Raw genomic sequence first — 25,525 nt, forward strand, 5'->3', positions numbered from 1 at the left:
GTAAATTTAGTTTACATAAAAACATGCTTTATTGCTTCATGGTTCTTGCTGGAATTCGAGTTTCTATTTCTTTGTGATTCTTCTAAAGGCCACACCACACGTTTAGCTCAAAAAACCTCTCCTGTAGATCTCTAATGTGTTAGTTGGTTTAACTCTCCCTCTCACCTTTGTTTTCATAGAGCACTGTATGTGTAACTTAAGTTGCTTTCAGTCATGAGAACTATGCACTTGACCTATCTTCCTTTCTAGCTGTCTGTCACTTATATTCTCCATGTGTTGCTTGTGCTGTCTATCTTTCATCCACTTGACCATTTCTCTCTCTTTTCTGCCTCCTGGAGCGCTCTCTCTCTCGGTCTCTCTCTTTCTCTCTCTCTCTCTCTCTCTCTCTCTCTCTCTCTCTTCTTCCATTCTGACTTTCTGCTCTGTTTTTCTTGCACTGCTAATGCTAGTGGATGTATGCTGTCTTTGCTTAGGGGAGCTCAACTCTATATAATCAGTGACACTACAGCTTATTTTATACCTTTCATTCTATATTACAATTTAGTTGTCATGTAAAAGGTGATGTGTGTAATCTCTGAGCCGAAAACAACATTGCTGAAACCAGTGATGTGGGTTGGGGGCGTGGCTACATTTTTGGGTTGAACAGTACTGGCGAGCGTCTCTATTACTGTTGTTCATACATAGGAACTTTCTTAAATCGTACAAATTTTTATGAGAGGTTTGCTTTTACTTTTCAGACAACATGGGTAAAAACCCAGAAGATCTTGAAGGTAGGGTTTCACATTTTGAAAAATGCCAACGGTAGCCGTCTAGCAATGAAATCAAGATCCCACCCTCAAGTCAAATCACCATCCAAAGTCACGCCTCTTTCAAAACACATGAACACGCACAGATCAGACGGTCACATCTCTTGTCTCATTCACCAGTGAGAAAACTTTCCAGTACAAAGTGAATAACATTTCCAAATTAGCCAACATAAACAACTGGTTTACATCAGAATTAGTTTAAGCACACTTTCGGTTGTGTAGACGTAGTAACTATATCGTTACGCTGAGGGACAAAAAAGGAAATGTCCATTCCGACCGAAATCTATGATTGGTTTAACATTTTTTGGTCCTACGCCTTTCACAGATGACATATATTTCTACAAATACATTTAACTTAACACAGCGATTGCTATCAGGATGTGAGGAGACTTTTAACCAGCATAACAAAAAATGTTTCATGATCAAATCTGTTACCCTACCTTTAAGAAAGAAGATATTTTGGTGGATGATGGTAGGCACATAGTTGGCGGTACCCACTGACTTTTATAGTAGGAGTAACAAAAAGTAGGGAACGGTCAACTGTGTGCTTGCCATCATTTATAAAAATATCTCAGTTTGTGTTCAACAGAATAAAGAAACTCATTTGTTTTGAACAACATAAGGATGTTATTGTAAATTTTCATTTTTGGGTGAACTATCCCTTTAACACCTTAGTGTCCATGTAGCAACACCATGGCGCCCAGTCACAACACCCTACAAATGAAACTATATTTTTTTCAAAAAACATAAATATGTTTGCAATTCATTTTACTGAAATTTACACCCTTCACCTTTAAACATGATTTTAATAACTAGTCATTATTTGGCTTACTGAGAAAACTGTACAAATCTAAAATCATCCATTTGCTGTAATTCTATTGATCAATAAATCCCAGAGTCGAGCTCCCGTGTCTTCTAAAGCCTTTCATGGTTATGTGTACATGCTTATCTTCACTCTTGAGTAGGTGTCGGTTTATTACCAGTGCACTTTGGTTGCAGATCGTAGCCTGTAGCGGTGAATGTGAATGTTCGACTCTGTGCGTTCCTCTTCTCTGTGTGAACAAACCTGTTTGTGTGCTTCAGACGTGATCGGAATATTAAAGACACGCACAACATTATATAATTACCAATCAGATATTTATTTTGCAATGACTAGAATGCAGAGTTAGTGTTTAAACTAATCGTGCATGATCTCAGACGCACACAAATGGTTTTGTTTAAGTTTTTGGGATGTTCTGGTTGATACTGACTTTGTTGTTCAGTGCTTTTACAAACCCCGCTAACAAACCTCATGGCTCCCTTCAGCGGCTGGTGAAAATGAACATGCCTATTGCAGACGACACCACTGTGCATTTCACGTCCACCCTGATGGCTCTGATCCGCACCGCCCTGGAGATCAAACTAGCGTCAGGTCAGTTACTATAGTTTATATTATGAACCTTTGGTAGAAAAATCATATAGAAGTATAGATTTGCACTGGAATCCATCTTTAGTTCCAAATACATTCAGATTTGATTACTGCCTGATATTTACTAGAGAAACAAACTCACTCAGCCCACTTCAGTGAATGTGACGGGTGCGACTCATTGGAGCAGTGTGTGGGTTGGTGTGTGTAGCATCTGTTGTATCTCTATTGGAGTTTGGCTCTGTATGGGTTTCTATAGCTTCACTGCCCAACTGAAATCCTCAGCAACACTAACAATTGCGACTGCTTTCTATAGTACAAAAATTGCACAGTGCATTGATCATACGTGCAGTAAAATCCATCTAATGCAAGTATGTTCCTATAGCTCAGCAACGCCACTAGCAATGCCAAGGTCATGGGTTTAATTCCCAGTGCACATACTAAAAAAGTTTATGCAGTTTATCTTTAGTAGGGATGGGAGATAATTTGCATGCAATATCATGCACATCTTGTCAGTAAAGCCGGTTCCTTGATTAGAAGTAAATCACCATCAGCTGCTTTCAGATGGAGTGGCATTTACTACACAAAGCCATAGTTCACTGACAAGCTGGGCCATATCGCAAACATATCGCGGACGTATCGGCTGCGACATGTATGCGATATGGCCCAGCTTGTCAGTGAACTATGGCTTTGTGTAGTAAATTAATGCAAAATTGCCCGATTGTCAGTGAACTATGGCTTTGTGTAGTAAATGCCGCTCCATCTGAAACCAGCAATTTACTTCTAATCGCGGAACCGGATTCACTGACGAGATGCGCGATGACAATCACATGCAAATTATCGCCCATCCCTAATCTTTAGTGCACTGTAAATTGCTTTTAATTCTTTCCCCGCCATTGACAAGTTATCTTGTCAATTAAGAGAAAACATAAAGTGTTCCTGATGATTTTTTTATGTTAATCTGCAATACCATGATTATCCACTAGATGGCACTTACAAAAGTTATGAAAAAACTGAAGCCAAAACGTTATTTACTAATTTAAACTCTGTATATGTTTTGATAATCGTTCTGAATCTGATCGCTAAAAATTCCTTTACAAAAATGCAATTATTTCAGCTTTTTACCAAAAAATTAGCATTTTTAAACCAAAATACCTATATTTAAAGGACAAGTTCGGTATTTTACACTTAAAGCCCTGTTTTCAGATTGTTTATGATGAAATAGAACGGTTTTGACTGAAATTTGGACAAATGCATTTTAGGAAGGATTGTTCCAGTGCACCTATACACAATGGGTGTGTAGGTGCACTGGAACAATCCTTCCTAAAATGCATAAAACTTTCATTTACAAAGACGTGAAACTCATCGAGTGGTCAGGGGTGTTCACTGATATGCTCACACAAAAATTGCTGCAAAAGACGCTTTCCAACAGGTTTTATCGTAGTTTTTGTCCAACTCCATTGACTTGCATTAGATGTGCTGTGAGCAATGCAGTTTTTTGTATTCTTGCAATTAGCAAAGGTGGATTATTGCCACCAACTGGGCTGGAGTGTCTATTATTCAAGCTCTCAACAGAAGAATGTAAAAAAGGGCTTTAAGTGTAAAATACCGAACTTGTCCTTTAAGAATTTATAAGCAGAGAAAAAAATATAGATAGGATGAAAAGGTTTTTTCCCGTTTTGTTTGTTTGTTTGAAAGCAGAAGGTCTGTTCTTTCATTTGATATATTTATATGTTTATATATTTAAGATTTTTTATATTTTAAGAAAAATTTCCTGGACGGCATTTTGTGAAACTTTTATGAAAATCACAAAAAAATGCTGGCGGGCAACTTTTCAAAAAATGGCTGGCGGGGAATGAGTTAATAAAGGCATCTGCCAAATGCGGAAATGTAATCTACTGTCTCTTATGTCCAATTCAAACATCATTTCATTATGTACGTTTTCTTTTAAAATGTATATGATCTATCTGCCTGTCTGTCTGTCCATCTATCTATCCATCCATTCATATGTGTATGTGTATGTTTATAACTTTGGGTTTTTACATATTGGGTCACAAACAGCATTTAAAAAACTGACCCATGGCCTTTATACAGTACAAGCTTGACTTAAGACTAGTTAATTGATTTATAATAGACATAAACTAATTTGTCCGTCTCCTGTGAATCTCCGCAGGCATGGTGGCCCAGCGTCTGTCAGATGCTGAACTGAAGAAGGAGCTTGCCACAGTCTGGCCCAACCTGTCTCAAAAGACTATGGACCTGCTGGTCACTCCACACAAATGTAAACATAACATGAATCACTTTAGAGCGGATTATTTACAAAAATACTGTCAAAGACATGCTTTCTTGCAAGCACATTTCCAGTACTAGTTTTCTACAAAGAGAAAATCACAGATTAACCTACATGTGGAAAAACTGATGATACACAGCGACCTCTTGTGGTCATTTGTGGAACGTCCAAAAACACGTGACTAAGAGTTTTTGTTTTATTTACAGCCAATGAGCTCACAGTGGGAAAGGTGTATGCAGCTCTTATGATCTTTGAATATTACAAGCAGAACAGAGCCAAAAGGATTCAGCTGCAACAACAGCAGCAGAGAGAACAGGCAGGACATGGATCTCAGGTAAAACACTATGGCGTTTTCTGAAAATGCTGCTTTGATTGGTTGTTAATTGAAGATGTTCCTATTTATACTAGACTGGATTTTATGCAGTATTCGGCTCAGTTTTCTCTCTAATTCAGTAGAAAAAAATATGACTTTGGACACCAAATGTACCCGCAATTATATAATTACCCCATGCAGAAGTCGTCTCTCTGTGTTTATAACTTTTTTGTCATGTTCTCTATTTCAAGAATAAAGTCAGTGCTCTCCTAGAGCCCATTCTTCCTTTAACCCACATGCAAGATAAGACCATGATCAGTGTAGATTCCACCAAACCCAGCTCGACCACGCTCAACGGACGCACACAGTGAGCACACAAACATCTCTCATACACATTCATAGATTCACTTACCATGATGTGTGTTTCTGCACTAACATTATATCTCAAATGTCTTGATTAGTCTTGACAACACCATTAAAGGATCTTTATCATGGGCCTCAGAAAAGGCAAAGGACATCCCCAAATCTAAAAGACGGCCAATCTCGAGGGGCCAATCAGAGGAAACTTCAAACGCAAACACTGCTCAGGTTCTGAGATTTTAAACAGTAACTGTCTGTCACACTCGATAGCGTCTTTCATTTATGTATATTAAATCACTTACTGTTGGCATATATATGACAGGAGTCAGTAGAAATGAGGAAGATGGAGAACAGTGCCAACACACCAATTTCTGCCAACCTTGAGGTCCAAGGACGTGCAGTATCTATGCCAAAACTCAACGCAGAGATGCAGGTACTTTTAACAAATATCAGGTTAAATGTTAAATATTAGGACTCATAGATGTGCATACATTTATGTATCATTGAGGGGAATGTTATTTTTGCCTATGTATTTATATTATATTTATATATTATTTATGTTTCTATGATGTGAAGTAATGAAAGCTTATATGCACTTAAAGGACCAGTTCAAAATTCTGAAAATTATTCACCTAAAATGAAAAATCACAGTAAAAAAACTTCATCATTTCAAAACTAAATAGCTTTTTATAAGCACAAAACAAAATTAAGGTTTTTATGTATGCATGTATTAATTTTAGGGCTGTCAAAAGTCATTAATCGGGATTAATCGAATACAAAATAAAAGTTTGTTTGCGCATAATATATATGTGTGTTTTTTTTTAAAGCCCTTGAAGCCATTTTTTTGGACATATAAGATTAAGGTCTGAACTAACTATAACCATTATTTTTAGAGGATTTAAAAAATATTTCCTTTAGAATTAACATTTTTTAGATTATCATTATTAAAAATTATCATTACCGCAACATGAAATTACATTAAATATATGCATTTACAAACTCGTGTTTCGGTAATGAGAACTAAAAAGTTGTCTAGGTACTATGACAAACAAAATTTCAACTTTTATCTGGAGAGAAAAAATAAGAACTGCTTACCTGATAGCCATTTTGAGTGTCGCAGTCAATTATGTCCCTTCCAACATTTTTTTTTTAAATGTTAGTTCCTTGAGGGCTTAAACAATGATTGAAAATTGTTGCGGAGGATGATAACATTTTTTCTTAGACACATTTATATTCCTTATTATTGTCCCTACATTTACCAATGATCACCAAATACACATGTTTCTTTACTGTAAATGTATATTGTATAACATGCACTGAAGCTTTTTATTTTTTAGATTTTTTAATTATAAATATTTCCATGTTGCGGTAATATAAATGTTCCCCTTAAATTTGGAAAAAACAACTAAATTGATTTGTATGATGTCATTTGAAATCACATGCCAAATAGTATGTGAAGAGATGTTTGTAACTTTATGCTTCGTATTTTGATACTCTTACTTTGCATTAACTTTATTTATCAAAATGTTTCATGATACCTCAAAAGTCTAATTTCGCGGGAATCACCCAAATATACAAAATAATTATACAAAGTGCATACATATATTATGCAAAAACAAGCTTTTATTTTGTATGTGATTAATCGCGATTAATCTTCTGACAGGCCAAATTTATTTATTTATTATATAATATAACTAATTTCTAACAAAATAACTGTAGATTTACTGTTGCACAAAAATTTATTGTTTTTACAGGCCAGCGCTAATCAAAATAAAAATGTTTTTTTATCTATTCAAGGCCATATGGGAAGTATATGCATAATACAATTATTCATTGGTAGGTTGCCAGATCTGTGCCCTGAATTGAACCATTTTCTGGCTGTGCTGGCTAAGAGGAAGTACAGAGAGCTCACAATAAAAGTTATTTAAAATAAACAGGTTATGAATACTGTTTCAAATCTTTGAGATGAATTCTGAATAATGAAAAAATCAGTGCCTGTTCAAAATTCGAAATGACATCCTTCATGTCATTTACTGCCTAGAAGACTAATGGATTTTACTAATGGATTGTGCTGTTGTGATTTCTCAACACTCAGTGTGCATAATGTTCTAAACAGTGTCGGTTCGACAGCATCATTGGAAAAATAAACCATGTAAGCAAGAGTCGAAATTCACATTCCATTTGGACTCTGAAAAAAACATCAGTCCATTAAGACTCATCAGCGTAGCCCTCCTATCAAATCACACTTTTACCACACGTTTCCAGTGCTAATGGGTGGCTACTGCTGTCTGAGTGCCTCTACTTCACTCCCAAATCTGATTCCCATCCAAGCCCAAATCTCTTTAAAGTGCTGTGCTAGCCGATAAGAGACATTAGATGCTGAATGTAACATTTCAGCACCTGCTAATATGCCCCAATCCTTCTGGTTTTGTGGGGGAAAGCCCTTCTTTACTGGCATCTGGCCATGACTAACCCTTCTGCTCGACGGATGGGAGGAACCGCAACAGAGCCAAAAAACTTCAAACACTAAATTCCTAAAGAAATCACAAGCTTAACTGTGTCATACAGGCATGAAAGGGTGTGTGTTTAAAACTGCATGCATGTAAGATCAGCCAAGGCAAGTCGACTGGGGATGTTCATCTTGCACAGTTAATAATTCATAATGGTGATTCGGAAAGAGAATATAAATCTTAAAGGAACAGTATGTAAGAAATTTATATCAATGAATCATAAAATTGCCCTGATATGTCACTAGACATTAAGAAATCATTTTCTTTTAAATACTTATATCACTCACAGCAGTGGTCCGGCCAGGATATTGTCATTTAAAAAGTGGAGTTGCTGCCCTCACCTGATGTTTATGTTGTCATGTTGTGTATTGGCCACCAGTGTGATTGCAGTACCAGTTTTAGCCACAAGTTTTGTGATTGCAGTACCAGTTTTGGCCACAATCCTACATACTGTTCCTTTAAATAACACAGCATATTTTTGAAATAAAAGGTGATGTGGTTATTATATCTATAGTAAATAAGTCTTTTCTTTTTTTGCTAACTGACATGTTTCCTGTTTCAGAGGAGTCATTCCCGTCATTCTCCTGGAACTTTACTGGAAGTATGTGCAACACATTTTCACTTTATTACAAATAAACATGACCCTGTCTCTAAAAACCCAGATAAAGTCATTTTTTGTGTTTACATAATGTAAAGAACCATTTGTGAAATTATAACCTTGATATCTTTAATATTGACTGACTAAGGTCACGTCAAAGATTTAAGTGAAATCAAACTTTCATGCTCATAATCTCAAAATTCAATTTTTTTTTCAGACCAGTGTTTTTTTTATTTTACTTCAGGCCCAGATTTTTCATTTAGACAAAATGTTAATTCCCACTATGGGGAAAATCAGATTTTTATTGTTGTTTATATATCTATATGGTGTTTTTTAATATGTTTTAAGACATATTAAAAACATATTACCTGTCTTCTTTTCCACTCTGAAACTTCTTTTCCGAGTGGCGCGAATTCAAAATATGTCTTCAAAGTCATCTGTGTTGCTTGTCATTTCAAAGTATGTGTTTGTTGCATCATGTTAACCATATGCATCATGCTTATTGTCAAAATACGAGCCTGCTGCACATGCGTCGAAAGGATTTATGATTGGAAAAGACGCTCGTGTTCACAAAATATTTGCAAGACACTAACTAAACCCTAAACTCTGATTACGCATGAGATTATGCGAGTATCTGGCAAACACGAGTGTCTCTTAAACCCTTTAGACGCGTCTGCAACAGGCTCATATTTTGAAGTCACACGTTATGCAGATAAGTTTACATGATGTGCTGAACACATATGTTGTGACATACAGTATGTGTTCAGTGCTTCATACATGTTGTGACGAGCTTTGCATCTCCCCCCCCTTTGAAAAATAAGTCACTGGCCGCCACTGATCAACGCTTAAATATTAGTGCTGCAAACAAACAGTTCACGTAGAATCTGTATGTGGAATCTATGTACATATGGCTAATTTGCATATTCATATCTATGGTCCGAGCTGTGCGATTGAGGAGAGGCGGGGGCGAATTTGCATATTTATAGATCCACGTATACTAATTGCACTTTTGCATTGCAAAGCACCCCATCGTTTGGTTTGGGTCAGGTCAGCTTACTTTTGGGGGCTTTTCCACTGGGTGCAGTAATACCCGATACTTTTTTTAGTACCACCTCGGCTGGGGTACCAAGCGACCCGAGCTGATACCAAAACGTGACTCGAAAAATCTTTAGATCACTGATTGGCCTGAGAGAATCGTCACTACCAGCGTCATCGCTATAATATAATGTAAAAGATTAGCTTTACCTTTATGCTAGCTTATGCTGTCTCGAGTAAACCTGTTGTCATCTGTGCTTTGGTGTAAGATCCCAAACTCCTTTTTAGTGATGAAAAACATCTAGAGGTTGAGAATCAGGAACACCATAACAGTTTTTTTCCAGATTTGCAGTTTGTGGCGGCACATTTGCAACGTGCACGTTCGCATATATGCTTAAATGCAACTTAAATGAGGCTCCGCGGAGTGCCGAAGTGTTACTAAACTCGATGGAAAAGCTAACCAAGCCAAAGTGAGATGAGCTTACCTTACCTGACCCAAACCAAACCATGGGGTACTATGCAATGAAAAGTGCCATAAATTAACAAAGGGTGTAGAGTTACATTAATTTTTATATGTGCTATTATGAGCTCAAAGATGCATTTTAAATTAAATTCTTGACTACAGGGAGACTTTTAATAATCTCTCATTTGTAGATGAATAAATGCAAATTACAAATACAGTACCAATGTAGTCTGCTTTTTGAGGGTGAGAGTGTCACGCTAGCATTTCCATCAAAAAACCAAACACATGGGAACCACCTTTTCTTCTTCTTTTAAAGCTGTTAAGCCTTTTTATTTGGTTATCCCAGATATTCACGTTTAAAGGTTATTGGTATTTTATTATTTGTTTTTCACAGTTGTCCCTGACTTTGACCCTGTCATAACAGAGCTGTGATCTATTTCGAGGTTCAGACCCACCACTCGAGGATCCCTGTTCTAGACGTTCTTGATCAAATAAAAATGAACCAAGCTGAACTTTTATGTTATTAGTTTAGTCACAGCACTGCTTGTTCATACTGTGCGTCGAATATTAGTAGCCTGCTGTACTACAAAACATGATATCAAAGTAAGTCTAGCACTGTGTCTCAGAAGAAACATCTGACCTTTGATCATTTCACACAGATTAAGAGACGCAGACACTATTAAAACGCACCTGTTGAAGCTCAAAATAAGTCTATTCCTCAAAGAGAATTAGATCAGCTGCTACAGATGTTACACTGCTTTTAATCCTATTGTGGTTTTTAGTTCATCCCTATCTTTGATGCATCTGAGCTAAAATGAAGGTTCGTTAGACAGCACAATGTTATTAGAGATATTCTCTGTAATAATACCAAGATATCAATGTCCGAAAGCATGAATTTGCCTCTATTTAACCACAGCCTTGTGTTCTGTCTCAGCCCATTCCAGATTCGCCTATGAGACGCTCGGCGTCCACTTTTGCACCCCAGCGCCCTCAGGAGGTCACTCTGAACGACTACACTGTGGAGAAACCCGTTCACGAACGACATCACCACCATCACCATCATCACAGATGTCACCATCGAAGAGAAAAGGAGAAGAGACAGAGATCCCTGGACTGGTCGCCGACCGGTCACCACAAGGCTTCAGGTCAATACTCAATTTGACTAAGTCTTACTTTAAAGCTCACATAACACACACTGTTTCTGCATTTCTGATGTTAATCTGGAGTACCTATAGAGTAGTATGACATCCTTTACATCTCCGAAGAGTCTTTAATCAGATTTATAAAAGAAAGATTAGCTTTACCGAATCTTTCCGATAACGTATGAAAAAATGAAGGAGGAGGAGTTACTACTGCGGGAGGAGCGAGTTCGAGTCATGCAACACTATACAACACTTATAACTTATGATTCACTACCTACATGTTCGTGTCATTTATATAATATGCACGCGCCTATTTCCAACATAAGACAGAAGTCTTAATTACCGCGTGCAACTCATGACCTGGTTGGGAAAATCCACCGAATCAAACACACACGCAAAACTCCACTGCTACCGCGGATAATAAACTTTATCCATTGTTTTCATAAGGCTGGATTTCTTCTCCTTACATCCAAAAACACACTTCATCTTTCGTGCCATTTTTGAGTTTTGAAATTAAACAAAGCTGTGTCGCGTGATGTGATGTTTGCAAGTTCTAGCGTCTCCTGCTGATTGACGGGTGGGCGGGGTTTTCCAGGGGAAGTGCCCATAAAAAGAAGTGATACGTATAGAAAACCCCTGAAACGTCAGCTGGACCGTAATCGAAAAAAACTTTCCGAAACTTGTACGAACTCTGGCGAAGTGCATTCGGCACAGAAATACTCTGTAACACGCCCAACTGCTTTTTTTGACCCTTTTCCAACGTTTAGCATGAGGAAACAACTCTTTAACTGTGTTGATAAGTCAGAATGCATGAAATACCATTTAACCACCCCTTTAAGTCTTAAATCTTGTGTCGTCAAATCAAAGCAGAACACTGTATTGCATTGGTCTGGCTAATCTGAGACCCAGGCAGGTTGTGTTATGGACTGGTGCATTGCAGAAGCAAAAGCTGGGCCTGGTGTGAGAGAGTCGGGCAGCAGCTGGCCTCTATTAGCCGGATAAAAGGGGCTGACAGACATGCAGACCCATGACCTGCTAATTTATGGTTACCTCTCAGCAGGCCAATCGAGAACAGGCAAGAAAAATTCAGAGGCGGTCAGTGTTTTTTTTACCTGTGTGCATCCTGTTTTTTTGTTGAAAAATGGGAAATCCAGAAAAAAGGGGAGATGTATGAGATGTGCCACAGCGGGGCTCAATAGCTAAAGAAATTCCTGTTTTGTTTTATTTTTCCAGCATTTATTTCCCTTTAAAATAAAATCACCAGGATGACCCAACAAATATTGAGTTTAGCAGCCATTATTTAGTTTGTGAAAACTTTTTCCACATGTCTTTTTACATAAAATCTATCATAATTTCCAGTGAAGGAAGGAACGGGACCCAAGTGCAGGTAGATGTTAAACTCAAAAAGGGGTTTGTTCAACTCAAAAGCCTCCGAGGGGGCAAAAAACAAAACATTAACAGATGGACAAGACGAGCACATACTATGACAAAACTAAACTTGACTTTACTTGACTTGAAGATTACAACAATGTCAAACATACAAAACATACAAAACGATTCAGCACAGGACAAGACACACTGGAGCCTTAAATTGGAAAACTAAACAAGATAACGAGGGAAGGTCAGGTGAGGGGAGTTAACCAAACAACTATCAATAACTATGACTACGTTTAAACGGACATTTCAACCTCTCCGGTTTCAAAAATAACTTTGTGCACATATGTCAGTTTTCAGAAAAGTGTTCATTAAAACTTACTCGTGTATATATGCTGTCAAGAGCTTGCCAAACCTCTAGGTAGCGGTGTAACGAGAAGCTTAAGCCCACGTCAGCCAATCAGAATCCCGAAAAAACAACAAAACACTTCCTGTTCTTCTTTTGAACAAGGTTGCACTTTTGGCGTAGGTGCGAACTTTGGCGTATACTGTGACTTTGGCTGCCAAAACATCTGTTTGTCTCAGTTTACATGCAAGCTGCAACCGAAGATTTTTAAAATATTCAGTTTTTAGAAAGAATCAGATTCAGAAGCGAGTTCTCCGTTTGCGTGCAAACGAAGGAAAATGTTTACGTTTTTCAAAATAACCATGTACGTGTAAACAGGGCCTATGACGGGACGCCAGGATCATGACAAAACGACCATAATGTAAAGAACATTTAAGGAAAATATATCCTTGATATCTTATTACTGATTGAAATTAAAGTGAAATCAACAATTGAAATCAAACTTTGTGAGATTTGAACCTGTATTTCACAGACACGGTCACATTTTTACATTGTGACAAGATGTCAAATCCTCAACCAAATGAATTTGTTTCTACATTTTTTTTTTAAATCATATAAAAATGCAAATTTTGGCGGGTCCGAAACCAAACGTTTGCCTTTAAATGTCCTCTTATTTCATCTCGCCTCTCAGGCACGGCGGCTGACCCCGTCGAGGAGAGGGTTCACGACCGGGGTCGTTCTCACGAGAGGAAGCACCATTCGTCATCAGCAGACAGACAGCGGTATTACTCCTGTGATCGCTATGGCAGTCGAGAACACTGTCCTAGCAAGAATGCTGTGGCAAGCTGTGCCACCTCACCCAACGAAGCCCAGGAGGAAAATCTTAACAAGCAGGTGGGACGGGGGGTCGAGACCGGTTAGGGACAACATGCGGGTCAAAGAAGCACTGGGTCAAGGGTTATGAGAGTCAACTAAGAGAATCAATCAATTTAATGTTAGACACCTTAGAGATGTGAGGTGAGGTAAAGATGAATGACCCTGATCATATTGACTGTTTTATAGTGTTGGAGACCATCCGTAGCATTTGTTTCTTTCATTTAGATGGACAGCTTAGATCCAAATCTGCTGTATTTTAGTATGCACAGATACCTCATAAATGAAGTTCAACTTGATTTTCTTTGAATATTGTGATAGCATGAAATGAAAGCTCAAGTTTCTCTTTTTCGTGTCTGTGGTTCAGCCACTCATGGCCTTTCACTTCTCTTTCCAATCTTCTGCCACACCATTTCACTGTGCATTTTTCTGTCATGCCTTTCTTTCTCTGGCCCTTTCATTTTGTCTTTTTTGTGTTCTTTATCTTTTACTACTGTCTTGTCCAACGTGCATATTTCTTCTTATTTACTTCTTTACTTCCTCCTATCTTTCTCAACCCTGGTCCCTTTTCTAACCTTTTGGACATTCTCATCCTTTTTTGGTTTTGATTTGCCTGTTTCATTTTCATCCAGGGCAGCGGGTGGGCTAAAGGAAGCCCAGTGTTGTTGACCTCAGGGGCAAGCACTCCAAGTCGTGGGCGCAGACAGCTGCCCCAGACCCCTCTTACTCCTCGCCCCTCCGTGGCCTACAGGACTGCCAACTCCTCCCCTGTGCCCTTTCTTGGCTCTCAGACCGGCCTGCCTCCCCCGAGTCCCGGCAGGTTAAGCCGCGGGTTGTCCGAGCACAACGCCCTGTTACACAGCGGCTCCGTCTCCAGCCTGCCGACCGCCGTCAGTCGCATTAACTCAGAACCTTTCCTGGGCCCTCCGGATTACACCGCAGGCCTCCAGCCCGAAGCGTATGCTGTCTTCCAAGAGGATCCGAACCCTCAGACAAGCCGGTCTCCTAGGACTGTAGGGATGCCGATTGTGGCGATTCCTCCACCTCCACAACAGCAGTTCAGGGGGGTGCCAAACGGATACCACTTCACCACGGGCTCCAGCAGAGGCAGGGCACGGCAGTACTACCCAGAGGCGGACGACTGGTGCTAGGATGGCTTTATCGTACACACTGTTTTCTCTTTATGATGCTTTTTTTACAATCATGATGAGTTTTATCATCTCTTACGTTGTGGATGGTGTTCAACAGAGTGTAAATGTTTGTGTACATGTATTTGTTTTCTCACTGTTCATAAAATGTACGCTGACCGAGCAGCAGATGTGAGATAAAAAGGAAGAAATCGCCTCCCTTTTTTTAACTCACAAATTTACGATTTAAAGTCCAAAAGCCCGACTGCACATACAGTACATGAACCACCTGACTTGTCACACTGTCGAAAAAGCAGATTGTTCATATCGCTGCAGATTTAACAAATCCTAGCACATATCACTGTGTGTGAAATCTTTAGAAATACCATAGTGTACTTTGTTATAGATTAAATCGTTGTAGATATTTTATCCATTGATTTGTATTGTATAGATGAACAGTTTTACTGTACGTAAATCGCTTATGGCTTCACCATACTGTCAGGTCTAACAGTTTTTATCGACTGCTCCAGATGTTATTACAAAGTGCCTAACTTTTTGAATATATTGTAGTTGTGATGCAACCTCAGCCTTTTTAGTGCATCAACACTAGAGAGAGTGAACTGAACAAGCTGTAACCGAAACTACAAGGTGTTACGATCGCAAGCCTTAAAAAAGCAGATACAGTACATTTGATTTCACGTTATAGGTTTTGAATGGTAACGAGAGAATGATCGCTTTCGTTTTTTAATTCTTCGATTGACTTTTTGTACAATTTTAGTGCTTGATTGAAAGTTGGAAATTCCATTAAGCATATATTAGTAAGGGTTGACTATAAAAAACTGCAGTAGTTGTATATTTGTCCTGATGAGACTTTATAACCACAGTTATAAAAATGCATGTTAAAAAAATAGTTTTCAATCTGATTAACTGCGGTTATCGCGAATGCAACATTTACAATGTACATTTCCCATCCCAATGAAGATGCACAGCTGAGACTATGTTGCTGTTTCCCTTTTGTTTGATTACATGCAAAAATGAGAAATTGACTGAAAGCTGAAAAGTGCTTTGCTTGTGTAGCAGGTTGTTTGATGTGATTGTGTGTTGAGTTGTGTTGAGTCAGGGTCCTGGCACCAGTACAGTGGGCCGGTCTGTGTTAAGGTTAAACTTTCCCCTCCATGGCACTCCTCCAAGCACCCATATACACACTCGCAGCTTTCATTCTGCCGCCGTAACCCACCTGCCGGCTGTATAGAAATATGGCCGGATCGCTTTTATCAGTCTGGTAATATGAGAGGAATATTTAGCCACCTTGACCGCTGAATAGAGAAGGTGTGGCTGTCAATGACAGAATAAGCTGTTGTATTGGGACGCTGTTGAGGATGTGAGTAATATCATTTGTTTTGGGCGAATGAGCTCTCTCCATTATTTTACTACACTACAGTAAAATTTAGGAGAGTCCTTTCCTTATCAACTGGTGTGTCAGGACCGCTGACAGCAAATGCATTTTCTTTGAAACTTTGTTTATGTAGGGCTATGCAACAAGATGACACTTTAAAAACATGTACTTTGTTCGTTTTGTAGCTTTACCTGCTGGGAAACCCAGATTCAGGCTTTAGCATGGTAGTGACCAAATCTTTTTCATATAAAAATGTCGGAAATGTATATTTTAGAATGCATAAAGGCACAATGATTAAAAAGCAGAAATCAGCAAAACACAAATATATTACAAAAATGCAATGTTTATGTATGTGCATGCACCAGAGATGTCAAGTTTGTCAGGGGAAATCATTTCCAAGCAACAGTCTGAACAACTGATATTTTTCTACACACACTGTGGGACTGAAGGATGTGCTGAACATTTGCTGCTGCTGATGTTGTTGTTGTTGCATTGTTCATGTGGCACAAATCTTTGCACTGCTAGCACATCCATCAATTGTTCGGCATTGTGGATCAAGACTGTGATTCTGTCGATAAACTCATTACTTCGGCTTCCCTTTGATTTGGATAAACAACATATTATTCACCCACCAAATGTATTGCCAAAATCGGACTTGCTATGTTCCCCTGCACCATCCAAGCTTAACGTGGCTGTTTCCTCGGAAAGATTAATGTTTGCATGGTCTACAAAAAATGTATGTGCATGTTGAAATACCCATGGATTATCTTCATACTTTTTGATACGGTGTGTTCTTTTTTTGGTTAGATTTTTTTAAAACGACCTTTGATATGAATTGGGGAATTTGATGAAAAGCAAAAAATAAAAAAGTTTATAAATAAAAGAGAACAGTATTGAACTATCTTGACAGCTCTGTTCATGCTTACGAGCTGGGACTTTCTTTATCTGCTACCGACTGACTGTTTGTTGCCCGATTTCTGTTTCATGGCCAGACTTTGAAATCTGCAGTTGTTTCTACTACACCATTTTGTATGAAGCAAAGTCCTTGAATTAAAAAAAGTACTTTTAACGCAGTTTTATTTGTGGTCATTAGAGAATGTGTGCTGGATATAGTACAGATACAAATATAACTTATGGTTTAGTGAAACATGGACAAACTCAACAGTTGGCTTAAATTAACCTAAAAAAGTCCATATTTGACCCAACCGTTTATTGAAACAATTCACATTCGAGCATAATTTAAAATATAATTCCTAAGAGAATGTATTTATTGCAATACCAATATGTTGAATCATCTGTTTATATTTTCCTAAATCACATGATAGAGTCCAGACATCAGAAAAATGTCTATACTTATGTTTTCTATTTCAGATATATACATGGGAAATATACATGTGGAAACAATGTATACATACTTTGTAGGAATTTGTGAATTAAAATGCACAAACCAGAAGCAATAATACCTAAAAAAAAAAGAAAGAAGTGACAGCTCTACAAAAACAAATAATTTTTAAATAATTAAATATTTAAATTTTCATGTGCATATTTATGAGGAAAAAACAACATTATGCATAGATGTAACATTTCACTGTTATGATTGTGACCCTTTTGAAAGCTGCACCTTTTTTAAATGTATTTTTCATGGCATGGAATTGCTCATACTCTGTAGGTTCATTTGAAACCAACAGTTGTGTCTGTCCATATTTTAGGCTGAAACAACCCAACATGTTTTAGAAGTGTACTGCATATTCATTATGTGTAACTTGAAGCATAACAGTGAAATATGTCAAGGTGAGTGAAGGTTCCACCTGTGGTGTCTGGAGGACAGGCATTCTGCCATCTTATTGGATGAGTGATGTAATGTGGGCGTGGATGAACAGGAAGGATGATTGAGAACCGTGCACTTGGTGAACAAGACTTCTACCAGAAGTGCATCGATAACAGACACACGGGCAGCAACATTTATGTAAACCAACACTAAACTTTACAGGCTATATTTTATTTTAAGCCTTTTTTCTCAGATGAGATTGAAGAAAGCATTTACTATTTTCTTTAATTTACGATATTGCAGTTAGTAGAGGAACATTGGTTTTCAAAAATGTGGTTCATTTTAGCAATGTGTGCATTGATCAAAGCTTTACACGCGGACTTTGAAGCTGGATCTGGGGTACCAGACTCAGGTAAGAAGACATTTCATTTCATATCCTACATTTTTTGCCACACTAAGAGACCACACAAAACCAAAACTCCATTATCATCAACAAAACATCATACAAACAATATGTTATTAAGTTGCAGCCACGTGATTGGCTAATTAGAGGTTTGCATTAACAAATATGGTTATATGGTTTGCTTTAACAAACAATTTAATAGGTCGCAATAATATTATAAATATTGAATTCTTGTATAATCAAAATTGGCAGTACAAGTCATTTCAGTTTATCCGTTTAAATATTAACAGGTGATAAGTTGCAAAAAATGTTGATAAGTGGAAGTTGCATATGCTGTCGTGACTCGTGACGTAGCTTATTGATAATATAATATGTATAATGTAATGCCTATCAAGGAAGATTAGGTACAAAGATACTGCATTCACTGTATAGTTTATTAGTCTGTGCCTAATGTCACTTAGTCCCTCGCGAATGATTAAGTATATACTTATGCATAGACTACTTAAATATCCATAAGTATACATCTTATACAGGTGCATCTATTCTTTATATTAACAGACCTCAGTGGTATTCATGTTTCCTTTTTTTTTTGTAGTGGTAATATACCTCTGAAAAACGCTATAAATGTATTTTTAATGCAAATTAGATCTCGTGACACTCTCAGCTGCAATTTGTCTTCTCATTTTAATTCAACGTTACATGTTTTAATTCATATTGACCCGAGGGGGCGCTATAGTGACGTTTATAAATGTTGAACTTGTTACTCTTCATTTGTTCATTACCCTGTATCATACTGTATAAAATGCATTACTTGTTATTAACAGATTAAACACTGTTACAGACTAGAGTATTTTTAATCTGAGATCAATTTAAATGGACACACTTTGTTGGTGTAAAGCTCTAGGCATGATTGTCCTACAGCTGTTGAACACATTTCTTAGTAAAATACCATAACCGCATGGAAGTTCTTAACATTTTTCTGAAATCCATCCAGTATGACACAGTCTGTGCCTACAGATGTCCATATGTGAGAGAAAGGAGTCTAATTTCAGTTTTCTAATTCAGCTTATGTTACAACAGATTCTCATGGGCCCTATTTCAGACACCTGCCCCAATGAATAGTGACTGTCTTTTCTGTAGTTAGAGACCATTGTGGATTATCTGGGGATTATTAAAGTGGGTCTGCAAAAGTCATTATCTGATTGCAATGACACAATTTACGTCATTCTATAAGATGTTTCATATATGAGTCTGTGTTTATTCATTCAGTGAACATATTGGTTCATAAAGCAGCAACATATTTAAACTAGTACTTAGATGCATTCTAGAAGATGTGTTTCTGTCAATGATTTTCCTCTTGCTTTAGGCCCTGAATTTATTTGAGGAGTTCAGAGATGATTGTGAGTGTCAGCTCTGATATCTGTAATGTATTTGTTGGCATTTTCTAATTTTAGCAATATTGGATATTTGCAGATGTGTATTAAAAATCTGTCTTTTTAAGCAGGACCATCTTGTACCTCTTGGGGCGGTTTTCCGGACAGGGTTTAGATTAATCCAGGACTAGGCCTTAGTTATATTAGGACATTTAAATACACTCAAAAAAATGATTCATTGGATAAACTCAATAAAATTGTGGGCAGGATTTCCATCCAATATGAATGTGTACCCCTAACTCATAAAAAAATTGCTTTACACAATTAAAATAAATTGAGTTAGTCCAACTCAATTTAAATTAAATGGCAATACTCAATTAGTTGCCTCAACTCAATTTAGTTTAGTCTGAATAACTCAATTTAGCGTAGTTTGAATAACTCAATGTAGTGTAGTCTGAATAACTCAATTCTGTTATTTTATATAAAACGTTATTATATCATACTAATTAGCATAAGCACATGTTAGCATGCTAATAATAATAACATATGATACTTTGGATGAGCATGTGAGAAGAGACTGATCTCCAAACAGGCATTAACACAGTTAGTGCTCATTGAGAGAAATACGTCACTATATGCACAACCTAACCACAAGCGACACTCTTCTGCACGATGGTAACCAAACAATTTGAAAAAATATATAACACAAACGCTTCTAAATTAATAAGATAAACGGACATTAAACACTATTAAGTCTTTCTCTTTACCTAAAAATGCATAAAATAACACTTAATTTAAAAAATTACTCTCCAAAAGCAGTTGCATGCAAAGCATGCTGGGAAATTATTTTTCCAGAACCCAAACTCAAACTAATTGTGTTAACGCAATTAAAAAGAAATCAATAAATTATAGTACATATTAATTTTGTGTTAGACTAATTAAATATATATACTTTTTGCTCTTAATGAGGTATTTTACATTAATTGAACACAATTTTAATGTGTCATGTCTAAGAAGGGCTTGAATCATTTTTTTGAGTGTATGTTTTTTTTTTTACAAACAAACCTTACAAAAAAATACTGGTGTGTATCTTGAGACAAAACAATGGCACTGGTATATGTTAAGATATGTCAGCGCAAGACAGCTCAAACATGGATTTTAGTCTTGGAATAGGATAAACCCTTTCCGGCAAACTGCCATGTAGTAATCTTTTTAAAGTCTCATTTATGTTTAGTGTGAACAAGTGGGATTCATGTAAAATATCTATAGTTTATAAAAAACTTTGAAAAAGTTTGATCAAATTTTTCAAATGCAATAAAAATACACTGATGTATAAACCCAAACATCTTTTCAACCCACCACCTGCTTTTCCTTAAACACAGTGTAACATGTTTTACTGTATTCTTATAACATATGGGTCATTCTACAAAAAAGGTGGAAATGCTTGTCCCTTGCTTTTGCAGACCCCTTAATCATTTAATTTGACCCAATAATCCCATAATGATATATATTTAATAAATATAGACTGTCCTTAAAATTGTGAGAGAGATTATTTATTTAATTGTCTTTTTTTCCTTTTTTTAAACTTTTTTTTAAATGTCTGGTCCTGAAAATTGCCCTGTCCCTTTGATCATATATGGAAGTTGAACTGTGTACTTATTATTTAAAACCATGTTTTTTATGAAACAAATCTAATTTACATTTACCTTTAACCCTGTATGAATTTACTACAACACTGAAATGGTAAAAATACAGTATTAATATGAATAATATCAAATATTTGTCCCCCAAATTTATGTCATTGGTGTTACCCTACCCAAAGCACTTTTATTTTGAAACAATGCATCAGCTCTTTGAAGTTTTTCATGGGTCAAGAGATCAGTGAAAGAAGTGCAGTAGAGGAAGGCAAAAGGTTTTTGAGATGTCTTACCTTATTTGTCAAAAATATCATGATATATCTAAGAATTTTGAGATTTTTTTGGATGTCATTAGTGTTACTCTTTTTTTTTTATAGCTGGGAGTGTTAAGATCTTTACATAAAAATACATTATACTGAATAAGTATTTGATTGTTACATCTCTGATGAAATAGCGCATGGCTAATGGCAGCCATTTTGTTAAAATATTTTTTTTCTGTAAATAGTCATTGGTGTTATCATCATTGGTGTTACCGTCATTATTGTTACTTCTCTAATAAGTACTTCCTAAGCACTGTTCCTTTAACTCAAACTGGGGGCCCGCGAGATGGTGCCAGGGGGGCCCCAGTTTTATGACATTATATGAAATACATTAATTTATCATGAATTCTGTGTAATTAAACCTAAAAAAAAATAAGGCTACTAACCAAAAGCACAACTTTTTTGTATAATTTAATGTTTTTTTTTTTGTATTAAAATGTTGAGTTTTAGAACAGTTTTTTGTCACAAATTTTCTTTGGGGGGCCGCGAAGGAATGCACTGTACACAAGGGGGGCCGCACGCTGAAAAAATTTGGGAACCACTGCTTTAACTGACCAACATACAAGCATAAAAACAAAACAAGATGGAAAATTGTATGAAAGTTTATAAGTTTTATCATATTCATTATCTATTATTATATTCTAATTTTGTCATTGGTGTTACATTGTGTCATTGGTGTTATACCAAGTTTTGGTGTTATGAATGTATTTTCTTGTACTTTCTAGTAATATTTTGTTGTTGATATGGGATGTAAGACGTTGATATTTCAGTCTTTGCATCAAAGCCTTTTTGGTTGAATATTTTTGTTTTTGTTGGTTTTAAAGAAAACAGTCAAACTGAGAATCAAATAATTTCATACAATGCTGGGTAAAGATGAAAAATTTAATTAAACAAATATTAATAATCAATTACTTTTTTGCTGTTATCATTCCTCTACTCAACCTTTAACTAAATACACTAGCTGTAATGAGAAAAAATATTTAGTATCAACATTAATGTTGTTTTAAATCACAGGTAACACCAATGACAAATAAATGACTCATAGATTCTTTATAAAAAGGAATTAAAAAGTTAAAAATAGATTAAGCTCCCCGTTTTGCAGATTCATAGATTTGACAAGTTAATTAATGCTATTAAAGAAGTTTGGGGTATGTTGAAAGAAGTTCATTTAAGCAAATTTCCATCACCCGAATTCCACCTTTTCTGTAGAATGACCCATATATACTATAGCAAGCGTGAGCTCGGCTTGTTCCTATACTCAATCATTACAGTACAATATACAAACATCGCGACTCTGCATGATGTCACAGGTTTAATAGAATGACTGGCTGTCAAAAGCAAGGCTATGGTCTGTTTGCCCTGAACACAGCCTGCTCTTTCTTCTCATTTTGACTGTAAATCAAAGACCTGTTGTGTGAGCTTCATACTGTCGTACCAGACATAATTAATGTTGTCTCTGATTGATAACCATGAGCGACCGGGCTGCAACAAGCCCTTCAAACCTTACTTATGTGTCTGGAGGCCATTACTTCAGTGTAGGCTGACTGTCTGGGCTGCAGCCATGGAGACTAGACCTAATCTGAACAGTGTTATCTGGAAGCTCCATTGTTTTAAATCACATTAGTAGCCAAGAGGTACAAAGCTGAATCTGTTCTTCCGTTAGATACAATACTTAAATTACTGTATCTGCGGTATATGTTTTAAGACTTATCTTAAATCTCATGAGAGATGCTAAAAAGGTACTGTTATATAGAAATAAAGGTTTATTTTATGGGATATTGCAAAAATTTTGTTTTGCATCCATAGTATATGCTGATACTACTACTAAATAAGTTAGTGCCAGAGTAAATGTACCTGACCTGAAATGGTACTTTGAATGGTAACAGTATTGCTCTTACTAGACTAGGCACATAGTAATTATTGTTATTCACACTGTTAAAGGGGCCATGTCACAGGACTTTTTTAAGACGTCAAATAAATCTTTGGTGTCCCCAGAGCACATATGTGAAGTTTTAACTCAAAATACCATATAGATAATTTATTATAGCATGTTAAAATTGCCACTTTGTAGGTGTGTGCAAAAATGTGCTGTTTTGGGTGTGTCCTTTAAAATGCAAATGAGCTGATGAAGTGCAAACACTGATCACAATGAATGGTGGTTTGTTGCAGTTGAAACTCAATTGTGTTGTCAATTATTTTCTTTCTCTTTTTCTCTGCACTAAATGGCTGTGCTGTGGTTGGAAAGTGCAGATTAAGGGGCAATATTATTATAATAAAAGAGCTCCTTCTGACATCATAAGGAGAGCCATATTTCAACGACCTATTTTTTAGGTCTGGGTTGATCTTTTTCACATTTTCTAGGTTGATAGAAGCACTGGGGACCCAATTATAGCACTTAATCATGGAAAGAGTTAGATTTTCATGCCATGGCCTCTTTAAAAAATGCACTCTCAGAAAAATGGTACAAAAGCTGTCACTGGGATGACACACTTTTAAAATGTCATTTTAATGGACTTTAATGGACCCCAAAACTTAAGAGTTTTAATGCAGTTTAAAATTGCAGTTTCAAAGGACTCTTAACGATCTCAACGAGGCATAAGGGTCTTATCTAGCAAAACGATTGTAATTTTTGGCAAGAAAAATAAAAAAAAATGCACCCTTTAAACCACAACTTCTCGACTTTCCTCCGGCCAGCACGACCTCACATAATGGCATCACGTCAAGGTCACAGATGGCGTATCGAAACTACGCCCCAGTGTTTACAAGTGTGGAGAAAAAGGAATTCCAACATTGTTGTATGTCAAATGATACTAATTAATGTCTTTGTGTCAGTTTATTGTTTAAAATCATCGGCAAATGTGCATTTCTTATATGCAACACGTGACCTTTAGACGTCATTACGCAATTACATGAGGTCGTGCTGGTGCGTCACAGGACCGGAGGAAGACAAAAAGTTGTGGATTAAAAGTGCATATTTTTTATTTTTCTTGCCAAAACTGACAATGGTTTCACCATATGCCTCGTTTGGGATCATTTAAAGTCCTTTGAAACAGCGTTAAAAGTGCAATTTTAAACTGCTTTAAAACTGTTAAGTGTTGGTGTCCATTAAAGTCCATTAAAATGAGAGAAATCCTGGAATGTTTTCCTCAAAAAACATAATTTCTTCTCGACTGAACAAAGAAAGACATCAACATTTTAGATGACATGGTGGCGAGTAAATTATCTGGATTTTGAAGAAAATGGACTAATCCTTTAAATACAAATGTTATCTTTTATAAAAGGGCACCAAGCCAGTGACAGCTTCTGTAGATTTATTTTTGAGAGTAGGTGCCATGCATGCCATAATTCCTATTTCCATAAATACTGAAACTTCTCTGATTGGGGGATGTCTCTCCAGGACTGTGGGTAGTTTAATATTGGTCTGGGAATTTGGAAAATTCATATTTTTATGATGTTAAAATCTGTCTGTATACTTTTACACATGTGAATGCCATCACATAAAAATGTCACTAGGGCAGTACTCAAAGGACCTTTTTAAAAGGTACCATCCCAGCGATACTGCTTTTGACCCATTTATTTCTTACAGTGTTGTATAGTATGGCTTTAGTGAAAATCCTTTAATATCAATGTCAATTAAAAATGCTGTGGGGTCTGATCTTAATGTTACCAAGATGTTTATTTCTTCTGCGTTTAGTACCATGGGTTGGAATATTGCGGGCGCCCATGGATGGTACTGATGCCAGTCATTCAGCATTCAAAGCACTGAATGGATTGGTGGGAAATTCACTCTTAAATGAAGACTTGGCAGAAATTCAGTGTGTGGTTGATTTGTGGCTGGTGGACAGGAACAGACTGTTAACATTGTAAGGAAAGTAAGAGTGGATAATGACGCTTTTTGGGTTTTCTTGGCACTGTCTCTCCTTCGGGAAAACCTGAAATGTCAAATGATGTGCAAATTCACATGTGAAATGTGTGTTTTTGGTACA

The 25,525-nt window shown here is 36.8% G+C and overlaps 2 protein-coding genes across 11 annotated transcripts in view; both read left to right on the forward strand.

Moving 5' to 3' along the window:
- Positions 1–17,107, forward strand: part of cacna1ba (calcium channel, voltage-dependent, N type, alpha 1B subunit, a) — a 160,375-nt gene extending 143,268 nt beyond the window's left edge. For 7 of the 10 annotated variants that reach the window (XM_073861032.1, XM_073861033.1, XM_073861034.1 and 4 more), the window contains 10 exons: positions 2,112–2,217; positions 4,385–4,492; positions 4,708–4,835; positions 5,066–5,181; positions 5,276–5,402; positions 5,497–5,607; positions 8,247–8,285; positions 10,715–10,925; positions 13,334–13,536; positions 14,148–17,107. In XM_073861032.1, the coding sequence (XP_073717133.1) occupies positions 2,112–2,217; positions 4,385–4,492; positions 4,708–4,835; positions 5,066–5,181; positions 5,276–5,402; positions 5,497–5,607; positions 8,247–8,285; positions 10,715–10,925; positions 13,334–13,536; positions 14,148–14,666 (1,668 nt within the window). In that variant the 3' untranslated portion in view covers positions 14,667–17,107. The remainder of the gene's footprint in view (positions 1–2,111; positions 2,218–4,384; positions 4,493–4,707; positions 4,836–5,065; positions 5,182–5,275; positions 5,403–5,496; positions 5,608–8,246; positions 8,286–10,714; positions 10,926–13,333; positions 13,537–14,147) is intronic. The other 3 variants (XM_073861035.1, XM_073861040.1, XM_073861038.1) reach the window with 2 other exon arrangements.
- An 824-nt stretch (positions 17,108–17,931) lies between these two features.
- LOC129440148 (uncharacterized) overlaps positions 17,932–25,525 on the forward strand; it is a 65,011-nt gene continuing 57,417 nt past the window's right edge. Inside the window, exon 1 of the mRNA XM_055199278.2 lies at positions 17,932–18,218. Coding sequence (XP_055055253.2) covers positions 18,137–18,218 — 82 coding nt within the window. The 5' untranslated portion in view covers positions 17,932–18,136. The remainder of the gene's footprint in view (positions 18,219–25,525) is intronic.

The sequence above is a fragment of the Misgurnus anguillicaudatus genome, chromosome 22 (genome assembly GCF_027580225.2).
Source record: "Misgurnus anguillicaudatus chromosome 22, ASM2758022v2, whole genome shotgun sequence".
NCBI lineage: Eukaryota > Metazoa > Chordata > Actinopteri > Cypriniformes > Cobitidae > Misgurnus > Misgurnus anguillicaudatus.